The sequence below is a fragment of the Polyodon spathula genome, chromosome 12 (assembly GCF_017654505.1).
Source record: "Polyodon spathula isolate WHYD16114869_AA chromosome 12, ASM1765450v1, whole genome shotgun sequence".
Taxonomy (NCBI): domain Eukaryota; kingdom Metazoa; phylum Chordata; class Actinopteri; order Acipenseriformes; family Polyodontidae; genus Polyodon; species Polyodon spathula.
Window position 1 is genome coordinate 15,036,047 of NC_054545.1, and position 11,714 is coordinate 15,047,760.

The window sequence follows — 11,714 nt, forward strand, 5'->3', positions numbered from 1 at the left end:
GAGCTGTTGGAGAAAAACACAAAGCTGGAGGGAAACCATAATGAACTACAAAAGCAATTGGAGACCTGCATGCTTTATCTGGAAACCAGCAATATTGATCCAGGTAACCTTTTATGGCTGCACCTTTGTGTTACAATAAAGATTTGGATTTTGTCTGAGCTGTGGAATTGCCTATGTAATAATGTTATTTAATTAATTGAAGAACAGTGGTATTTGGATCCAACACTGTTTAGATCCATGGGTATTTTATGGATTCATGAATGACATGTATTTTAAATTGTTTTATAATATTACAAAGAAAGTACTATAAAATGTATGCAGCTTATGTCTCCCTTTGAATTACTGTGTTTTGATTTTATGTATTTATTTATTTTAAACATTAGTTTCTGGTGGTAGAATCCTTGAATCAGCACAAGAGAATAAAGAGCAAAGAAACAAAACTATGGTAAGCAAAACAATAAAAAAAAAAAAAAAAACATTTATAGTTCCTCATATTACTTTATGAACCCTCTGTAAACATTAAAGCTGCAGTGAGGAGTCTTTTTTTTTTTTTTTTTCTTTTTTTAAACGCTTTATCCTTCTGTGGAATACTTCACCAGAAACCAGAACTTGTTGGCATTTCTAGATTAAACGCTGTATTGACCATTGCTTTAAATGTAAAGCTTCACAGTAAAGGGTACTCCATTTTAAAAGCAGTTAAAGTAAAAACATATCTGTTCCAGCCCCTCTAAATCTCTGTGAGCATTCTGTATAATTCGTCATCATTTTTTGGTCCTGAACAAATCCCTATTGAAATCAATGAGGTGGTACCCTCTACAATCCGGAACCTGTCAATTCTGGAATCTGGCGTGTATTTTAAATCTTGTGAAATAAATGTAAATCTGACTATGCAGTCCGGCACAGATTCAAGAGTGGTTTTTAATATGTTTATATTTATGTTGCGTGAATACTCGCATGATCCGCAGGTATGATCTACAGTAAAATCAATATTTTATACATAAATGAAAAAGTCAAATTAACAATAATACAGTCCTTGAATTACAGGGTATACATTTGCCACCACTTACACAGTACAGGGTTATTTCGGGCAGCCGTTTATATCGGACAAATAGTGTTTGCCATTCACACTGATTTCAATAGCAAAGGCATTGTTTATCATGTTAAGCATGCAATATATTTCCTGCAAACTCAGCTGTTTGGCTCTTATGTTCCATTTACATAGTTCAGTAACAAACGCACTGCTTAAACTGTAGCAACCACTCCTTACTAATCCACCAATTGGCTGTTTTCACCTCTTTACCTTGCTATTCACATATTTCAATAAAAAGGCAGCACTTTACTGTAGTAAAAGTATGAACTTCAACCTCTGTCTCTATCTCCTGCCTGTCACTCAGCAATGAATGCACACACCCACAAGCATTAGTACCGTCTCTTTCTAAACAAGACATTTAGAGAAGCTCCCTAATAAAAGCTGAATCTCAAAACAATATAATATAGTACAGTAATTGTTACAGCTGTGTATAATGGTATTTAAAACAAGATTTATCTGCCTTGTCATCACAGCTGGATACGCGACGGATTACTGTGCTTTTATTACATTCATAGGTTTAAATACATCCTTTTTTTTTATTAGTGTAATGAGTGTATTAATAAAGATTTTTAAGCGCACTTGTTTGCTTTTGTTTGTTTTGATTACTGTACTGGTGATTGGGGGACATTTTGAATTTCATGTTATTGTGTGGGAGTTTATACCGTCCATCACTTACTGCTGGTGAATCACTTTAACACAAACGCACCCGTTTTGAGCGGTGGCGACTGTACACAAAGTGTTCAAATAGTTTGTCATGGACATCTCTTTTTTTTTAGGCACAACGTTAGAATTGTACAGTACCTCTGTAATTGACCACATTGTATAATCCAGCACAATTTTCCGGTCCCAACCGAAGCTGCATTAGACAGGCTTTACTGTACATTTAGGATACTGATCTTGGAAACGGATGGCACTAGGGTAAGATTAATAGTTTGTCTCTCTTTATTTTCTTCAGAGTCTAGTCCGGGATCTAAAGAATGAACTCGAGCAGTTCAGCAGGAATGTTGCTGTCCAGAGAGCACAGCTGGAGGTAAATGGACACGCACAGTAGATGACCTGTGTAACAAGCATGCCCTGCCTCTGCTGACAATTCTGAATTTGCATCAAACATGAAAAGGTTTTATTATACTGATTTAATATACTGTACCTCCAGTACAGAGTACTAAAATATGTCCTGACCAATTGAATTAGTGCCTTCCTCTTTCTGTAAAAACTTAATGTAGCAAGGATGGGTTTTTATAGGTCAATTTAAACAAATTACGTGAAGTGTTATAATTGTGTTGGTAAAAAGAAATGTAAATGTGGAGCGCATTCACTTTATATTAACTTACCTACTGGAGGTCACGGCTGTGGAGTGTTCATTTAAGGTTCAAACATGTAAACAAGTTGAAAATAACCCAATAACACAATCAATTTTCCTCTGAAATGACTAGTACATCTGAAAACTATTCTGTACATTTCTTATGTCCATCACGCTTGGGCAGTCAGATCCGTGAGAATAGTCTTGCACAATATACATTGTGTATAATATATATATATATATATATATATATATATATATATATATATATATATATATATATATATATATATATATATATATATATATATATATAGACATTTAAAAAAACACTTTTTAATCATGTACCATTGATACAGTTTTAAGTTTAACGCAAAACAATTTCAGTTAATTTCCTTTAACTATAATTATAAACAACTGATGGTCCATTGTCACACAATTAAACTTTTCTGTGCCTATACTAGGATGTTAGGTGTTGGTAGGTTAAATAAATGCAAATATGAATGTGCACAAAAATACAAGCCATTTATTTTTTTTTTAAATATGTTTGGTATAATAAAAATGTGTATTTTTTATGTACAGAAATCCCTTATTTGTCTGACACTGAATTGTCTGACACAGCTATGGGCAAAAGTTTTGCATCACCTAGAATGCAAAACTGCACAATTTTCAATTTGGAAGTTTTTTGTTAAGTATATGGAAAACCACAAAACGGTATGTAATTTAATACACCAATGTAACATTATTTATCAGGTTTCATTCAACTTTATGAAGCAAAATGTGTTAATTCTATAGGGTGATGCTAAACCTTTGGCTGTAGGCTGTAGGTTTGTCCCCGGTATTGGTCTAAGTTGTTCCAATCAGTTAAACCAATTACCGGGATCATGTGTTTGGTACACTGCAGTCAGGATTAAATTTGATGGATTTGCAGGGTTTTCTAGTCTGTATTTTGTTGTAGACCAAGTCACTGGTACACTGCAATTGACCCATAGGGTTTGCTGTTTTTGTTAACGTTTTTACCATGGTATTATATAAGCTGTTTTTATTGTCACATGCAGGAACTGAATAGCAAGGGAAGAATATTAAAGGAAGAAAGGTTGAGTTGCCTTCAGGAGCAAGGTGATTTTCAATCCGATTTGGAAAACATGCAGAAAGAACTGGAGGAAGCACAAACACTGCTGGAAACTAAAAATGCTGTAAATATATATTATTCGTAAACCGTTTTCTAATTAGTGTATACTGTATATCTTAAGTCATTCATGATTTCCACAGAACCCTTACATGGTAGATACCCCTTTCTGTAAAAGCGTGGTCAGCTTGAATTGTTTAATCATTTAAAAATATTTGTATCCCCTTCCCAAGGCTGGAGAGACGGTCAGGTTGTTGATAGGTTTGCAGGTTTATCAATTATTAACTACACTGTCTTTTAAATTACTAGCTACACTGTATACACTACTCTTCCCATTTGCATTTAAGTGCATTCAACCAGTGCACTGTGTCAGTGTTATTAAAAAAACGAAAATCTTCAAATGATCGCAGCGTATCCAGATCATGCTTCCTGCAACAATGCTCTGGTTTTCTGTTCCCACAATATGCCTGCAAACATACACTGCATTGTTCAGAAGAAAAAAATCTCTTTGATCCAAGTTTATATACCTATGATTTTTGAAAATAAAATATATCAAAACTACTGGTATCAGGAATATGATGTTGTGGTGGGGGTAGATTCGCTGCAATGCGGCTACAAAAAGAGGTCCTTAAAATATGCTTGTTTCATATAGGTTTGAGGTTTATTAAACTCAAGAATACATTGATAAAGTTTGTCAAGTTTTTCTTCTAAACCTGGGGGAGCTTTTTACAGCACTGGGTAATCATTCTGGGCTGCATCAACCACTTCTCTGTGGTTATCCTGGGTTTAAGTGTTTGATGCACTCCAGGATCATTGTACTGTAAAAGTATATTATAATATATATAAAAACCACTCAATGTTTTCAGCTGAGGAAGACCTTATTGAGTATATTCACTATAAAAATCCTGATGCGTTTCAACAGCAACGTCTTTCATCTAGCTGATGTACAGAACATAGTTTATTTGTAAAGCTGACTTATAAAAAAAAAAAAAAAAAAAAAAAAAAATGTAATACAGTACACCGTCGCTATAACGAACCTGTTTGGGTCCAAGCCTTTTGTTTGTAATATCAAAGGGTTCGTTATAGCGAAAGGACAATCAAAATGAATGATACACTGTTGGAGTAATTTGATGAGATTGTGAATACAAGTAGAATTACATGTACCTGTTCATCTCATGTATGCAGTATTCTGCCTTTGCTGTATCCTAATCGATAAAGAATTAAAACGTAGTACAGAAAGCACAAATCCATAATTGAAGCTGAACATTTATTCAAAATCAATTGGACACAATTCATGTCAAAGTGCACCGAATCTTAATCCAACATGCAAGAATCCCAAACTGAGCTTTTATATCAAATCAGCCCGACATGAAAGTTCAGATCTTCGGGTTTATTTTTTATTTTTTTCCCCATAATGAATTTTGCTTGCTGCATTGTTGCTAAACAAGCCAAAAAGTGTTTTTTGACAGCCTATACAGTATTCATGACAGACATATGTCTGTGTTACTCGTTTTTTCAAATGATATAGTTTCCAGCTTTGTTGAAACATAAAATGATTTTTGTTTTGGATGTATAGTTACACAGCATGCGCTTTTTATTAAGATATCACTTCACTGCAGAGGTGGCATCCCATGCGTACAGACCAGGATGTTGACAGTGTGTTTATATGATTTTTTTTTTTCATTATTTTTTATTTGGGGTCCAGGGGCCAAATTCATTATATTGAAGGGCGTTAAAGCGAGGGTGTACTGTATTTGAAAAGTCAAACATAATTGTAAACAACATATTTCCAAAGTAGTATACAGATTCATAATTTAATCCAGTACCAGTACATGCAAAGATCATAAACATCAATATATAATAAGATAATTTTACAGAAAATGACAGAGATCCAACTCTTCATTAAGACCACCTGGATTAAAGGTGTCCAAAGTGTATATCCAAAAACATTGACAGTGCCACCTCTTTTGGGCACAAAACCCCTTTCAATACCTAAGAATCTAAAGCTAAATAAATCATGTTTATTCTGCAAGAAATGGTTGGGAACAGGATTGTCAATAGCACTATGGCGTTGGACAGGATGTTTTACCAATATAAATCAAATCGTGGAGATGGTTATGTTGGCCCCATTCTATAAAAATCTTTAGATTTCCCTAAAAGTATCCAGTACAATATCATGTTGTTTTTTTTTTGTTTTTTTTTTTAAATTGTATGCTTGTTAGTTTGCAAAAAGCCAAAAACGTCCATAAACAAATGATAAAGCTTTACAAATATTTGTTTCAGACAGAAAGGTGGTATTTTCACATTTCTGCCTAAAGATAATTTGTATATAGACAACAACACTTCTGGGATTTTTTTAAAGATCTTTCTTTTCATTAGGAAGGACTGTGATACATGCTTCATTATTAATATTTCTGGCTGCCCTAACTGCAGACTTTATCGAAGTCTCTATCCAAGCATGAGGGAGGGCAGTGTGTTCTCCAGCGAAATGTACTCTTCCTGCAGGCTTAAACACATTGGATGAATATTCTGTCAGCTGATACGGGGTGAACAAAGCAAAGGCACCAAGGCTGTACTCATCCAAGCTCCATTTTTTCACCACACCGCCTTCATAGAGGCTTCGAATCTTTTCACCATGTATTGAAACAAGGTCATTAAGTGCCAATTCCATGCATTCATCATCACTCATTCCTAGAAAGAATGAGGAATCATCTGACCAGGTATATGAAGCAAGTACTAAACCAACTCCACTAGGGAAACTGTTACTGATGTAGTAAATGTACCTTGATGGATGATCTGTGATTGATTTCCCACCACGAATCCCTTCCTCCACCCAGAACTTCTCTCGAAATGCCAGGAATATTTTAGTTGCACTGTCATAGTGGGTGTTACGAAGGGCCTCTTTTTGAAAATCTGGAAGTGGTGGGTTAAATCTTACACGCAAAGTAGCTTTTGCTGTCCCAGTGAACAGAAGGTAATCTGCCTTGAGGTTAGTGACTGAGTTGTCATCCTTGTCTTTATAAACAATTGTGACATCCTGCAGGGTTTGATTTATTTCCACAGCTTTTGATTTCAGAAGAATTGCACAACTAAGATGTTGATATATAGCTCTGGGCAGCAGCTCAAAACCACCACTTATTCCATGATATCTGGAATAAAAAATAAAACATCTTTACATGTACTATATAGAGAATGTTGATTTTTGAAACTTGTTTACAGTTTAATTAGTCCTAATTTAATCATATTGACAATATAAAGCCCCTTAAATATTAGGTAAACTCCTGCATTTAATAGGCATGCAGACAGGCTAAAAGAATTTAATCTATTCAGTCTTGAACAAAGAAGACTACGCGGCAACCTGATTCAAGCATTCCAAATTCTAAAAAGTATTGACAATGTCAACCCAAGGAAATTTTTTGACTTTTTTTGGGGGGGGAGGGGAAGAAACAAGGACCAGGGGTCACAAATGCAGATTAGACAAAGGGGCATTCAGAACAGAAAATAGTTGAAGGGCTGACACCCTGGGATCCTTCAAGAAGCTGCTTGATGCTTCTGGGATCAATAAGCTACTAACAACCAAACGAGCAAGGTAGGCCGAATGGCCTCCTCTCGTTTTGTAAACTTTATTTTCTTATGTATTCAGTATTAAGGCTACTCCCATTATCCTAAATGTATACCCCATAATTACCTAACATCAGCATCATGTAGATTACCAAACCCTCGTAAAACTTATATAAAACAATAAATTAAAACAATGAATAGAAAAAAACTAAAACAAATCCGCAGCTTAGTAAAAAAATACTTGACAAATGCGTAATAAAGCCATCCCTCTTATTAAGGCCGCATTTTGTTCATTCCTTGACTGGCTTTCACTGTACTGGTCAAGAAAACATAATAACTGACCATTTTCATGATTAGAGTTGCTGTTCTTGGAATAGTCAGACAGTAGGCTCTGTCACACGGTATGTTCCACATAAAAATATAAACAGATAGACCTCACCATCGACTGGCATTTGAGTTTACATGATCAATTTTCTGAGTTGTTTTTACAAACCTGTTTACACACTTTGCTCTATAGGTCTCAATAACAACACTCAGTAAATTACATTGTGGTGCTAAAGGTTTTCTTATACTTCAGTATACAATGAAGAAACAAACTCATATTGAGAGTACTGTATGAAATGATATATACCACTTGCAACCACCTCACTCCCTAGTATGTTTAGTTATAAAAAAAAAAATGCAGATTTGAAAATATCTTACATGACATTGTCATTGAGCTCAGCTTCATCTCGTAGACTTTCAGTGAAAGCTGTGTAAAACAAGGACTGCTCATTCAGAATGTCACCGACCATTTGGATTGCTGCTCTACTTAAGTTGCCTTTCTTCTGTAAAAATTCCTGTTGAGACAGAAAAGTATCAAAGAAATTCAAATTCATTCAGTTTTGGTTGGAGATAGTACAAAGCTTGAGAATCTGGTAATTGCTGAACACCTTGTTGGATTAATCTGAACATTTTGCACATGGCTTCATATTGGTGGGTGTACAAAACCTGCACAGTTACAGAGTTTTATACCATACCGTTCATTCGAAACAACCCAAAAGAACAATCTGCTGACTGTTCATAGATCTGCAAGCTGATATTGGTTGTCATCTTCTCGATGATTGAATACTAAACAGCAGTTCTAAGAGTTGGTGAGAGTTGTCTTTATAGTTGGTTGACTTTCCCAGTAGTGTATTTGCCATATTGCTCTTTCACATCTGGACAGAGCAATGATCGTAATCTTTTTCACATACAGTATACACATTATGCCCCCGGAGATGTTTTCACACAAACACACAAAAAATCATTAACCATATCTTCATCATATCTTGACAAAGCATAATTGAAATAATTCATTCTGGAAATGATCAACATCAGCAACACAAAACATTATTTTTGAAAATGGAGCATTTGGGTCACCTTTGTAGAATAAGAGTCATATTTCTTGAGGATGGAACAGCAGTTGGCTGTGGTTCCATTCATTTCTTCACAGACCTAGGAAAGATTTATTTCACAGGTAAGAGAACTTGAGAATTTCATTATTTCAGAGATTATTCACTGGCATCTAAATCACAGCAAGCTTAGATTACCTTTACAATTGCCTCAGTGTACAGCTGGTCAGCAGATTTCCCCTTTTCATCTTCTCTCACTGGATAGCCCAGGATGTCAGGGTTGTCATCAACTGCGTACGTTTTTGTGCGGCGCCCATTGACAAAGTACCATGTGTTGCTGTCTGTCTGGATGAAGTCGTTTAGGCTGAGATTGTAGTATTTAATGTAGTGATGGATAATTCTGAAACAAAATGCAACAGCATTAGATTTACACATTTAAAGAAGGGACTGCGTTAAGGTGAGGTCATGATCAATATTAGAAAATTAATCTACTGTTATCCAGCCAGTTTCTAGCAGGCTTCTTTCAGATGGATGTAATCACCTTGATTCTGATCAATCTTTGTTAGTACCAGCTTTTTCATTTGCTGAGCTTGATAGAGTGACAAGGCTTAATTTGCAACTGGGACTGAAAATACTTTCCAAAGGCCAAACTCGTCCAGGTTTTCCTCTACTGGAAAAAGGCCAAACTGGTTTATATGCTCAAGCGGTAAATCATGTGCTTACCACATTCAACTCTTTGGAATCATTTTTCAGAGTAGAAGACCCAACCTTCACCAAACTTACATCATACACTCCTAACCTCCTATAGAAATTTAGAATTGCCTTTGACTACAATCCAAATGTTTTGCTTTTCATGTATTGTTTGTTTATTACGAGATGGGCCCTCTGCATGTGCGTGCACTGGGTATATGTCGTAAGAGACTCATAAAGACGGCTGGAGTAGGGGACGTCAGACCAGAAACAGGAACCAGGAAATAAACAGAGAGAGAGGTGGAGCTGAGCAAATGGTATAGCTCAGCATTTAATAGTGCATAGACAGACAGAAAATAAAAGGTTGCAAGACAAACAAAACACAGGACACAGCACTCGTCGCCAAAACAAAAAGACAAACAAAACAGACTATACAGACAAAACACGGTGAGCTTCTATTTTTAACTACTACTACTACTATTATTATTATTATTATTATTATTATTATTATTATTATTATTATTATTATTATTATTACCTCCGTCTCCAATCCCGTTCTCCACTCATCGAACACACAACCCCGAGTGAGTGAAAACATGCTGCTTTTATGCAGCTGTACCGAGACTCGATTGCTAATCAATCATTCAATTGGAGTTGCAGTACAACTGCACGTGAATTAATAAAGTGCAATTCCCCGTGCTCACATATTATTACATTTTACTTGCACGTGAAGTGCTGTGTAATCCTTGTGCCTAAATACAAATATACATTTTAAACACTCATGTTACACAGACCCATTTATATCCCATCTACCAATGACTATACACCAACATTAACACAACATACAACACAAAATACACACAGGGGAGGGCACTTTGCCACAGAGACCAGTGAGTAAAAGCTGGTCTTCAGGGAGATAGCGAGAGATACAATATAAAGCCAATATGGGCTCCAAAACTTAGAGCTAAGAGCTTTTTTTGTTGTTGAAAAATACACCTGCTGAATTGTGATTATTTGAGATGCAGGAGAATTCTAGCAACCTATTAAATAAAGTTGAAGCAGAGGGAGTTTGGATCAGGGAGATAACTCCTGCATACAGCATCTGTCCACCAATAATATATTAGTGCATCTGTCTTGCAGTATGTGTTGTGCTTTTGCATTTACCTCTACATAAACATCCACCACTGTAAGTCATAATGTGCCAGCAGTACAGATATCTTTTTTTTTTTTACAGTTTATCTGCCATGTTACAGCTGAGCTCTTTCCCTTACTTGTGTGAAGAAGGAATTCTCATTGCTCCAAGCTCTGCATACCAGCCCCTGCTCTTGTTCCTGTAAGTGTGTATGCGCCCGCCGACTCGGTCACTGGCTTCCAGGATAGTTATCTGTGAGAAAATTATCCATTCCTTACTCATTCATCTAATTTATTCAAATGCTAGCAATCAGCATCAACATCCTAAAAAGGAAAATGTTGTCTCATACACTACATATTGTACCAGTGTAAATGTAAAATAAAGTCTGTATTCATAAAGTGTGGACTTTAGTGGCACTTTATCATCTGATAACAGCATGATGTGCTGTTTGTGGAGAGCCTCTGCACCGTAGTACATACAGCTCTATTGGCTGATTTCACAGACCCTGATTACTACTAATTCTGGACTATCTAGTGTTAATTTACGTAAGGTAAACCAAGATGACTGCTAATCTGGGTCTGTGAAACTAGCCATACAGGTTTAGACTCTACCAGCCCTACTACAGAGAGTATCTGAAAACCATACCCTGTGGCCAGCTTCCTCCAGCAGTTTAGCAGCAATTAATCCAGATATTCCAGCTCCGACAATTGCAATATGCTTGGGACACTGAGTCTTGTTGAGGCCATTTTCTGCAATCTCTAGTAGAAACTCGTAATTGGGATCATGGAAGCATTTTTCAAGGGGATTCTCCTCTGTTTGTGTCCTCTGTAATATCACCAGAAGACCTACCAACAAGACACCTTGGAGAAAACAGAAAAGACAATTACAACTTGACTCTTTGTAAACAAGCATGAGTGCATTGCTATATTTATATTGTATATAACACTGTGACTTTAATCTCGTACAAGAACACCTAAGGGCACCTATCTTTTAGATAGCAGGTTCCCCTACTCTTCTTTCAAAGAGCAGCATTGTGACTCTTTAAGAGATTAGACAGTAACTAAATATTTACACCAATACAAAAACTTTGAGTAAGTAGCGGAGTTCCAAAACATATAACGTTACACGTCCCCACGTGTTGCTACAACTGTGTAAATATAACGTTACACATTCCCACTTGTTGTTATGTTTTGTTTTTTTAAATGAATATTCCACCAGTCTTGGAAATTATCACTACGGAAACTTTTTTTTAACTGATGCATAAAATGGAGAAAAAAAGCTTACAAAAAGATGTTCTTAATTCTTAGTTTCTGTATTAAAGCACCACTATTTATTTATTTTTACTGTACAAAACAGTTCCAATAATATTGAAAAACAGTTCAAACAATTGCCACAGCAAACAGAAATATACAGTAGGGTTACGTACCGCATTGCTCCAT

At 35.8% G+C, this 11,714-nt stretch overlaps 2 protein-coding genes across 2 annotated transcripts in view; one reads left to right on the top strand and one right to left on the bottom strand.

Moving 5' to 3' along the window:
- LOC121324028 (small kinetochore-associated protein-like) overlaps positions 1-4,080 on the top strand; it is an 11,851-nt gene extending 7,771 nt beyond the window's left edge. The window contains exons 6-9 of the mRNA XM_041265415.1: positions 1-103; positions 384-445; positions 2,046-2,120; positions 3,449-4,080. The exon at positions 1-103 is cut by the window's left edge and continues 12 nt beyond it. Of these exons, the coding sequence (XP_041121349.1) occupies positions 1-103; positions 384-445; positions 2,046-2,120; positions 3,449-3,607 (399 nt within the window). The 3' untranslated portion in view covers positions 3,608-4,080. The remainder of the gene's footprint in view (positions 104-383; positions 446-2,045; positions 2,121-3,448) is intronic.
- Positions 4,081-4,646: 566 nt separating this feature from the next.
- LOC121324337 (L-amino-acid oxidase-like) lies at positions 4,647-11,714 on the bottom strand. Its single transcript, XM_041266070.1, has 7 exons — positions 11,702-11,714; positions 10,921-11,135; positions 10,415-10,527; positions 8,652-8,853; positions 8,482-8,556; positions 7,783-7,919; positions 4,647-6,668 (listed from the first exon to the last, which is right to left on the bottom strand). The coding sequence occupies exons 1-7, from the start codon at positions 11,712-11,714 to the stop codon at positions 5,876-5,878; spliced, it is 1,548 nt and encodes a 515-aa protein (XP_041122004.1). The 3' UTR covers positions 4,647-5,875.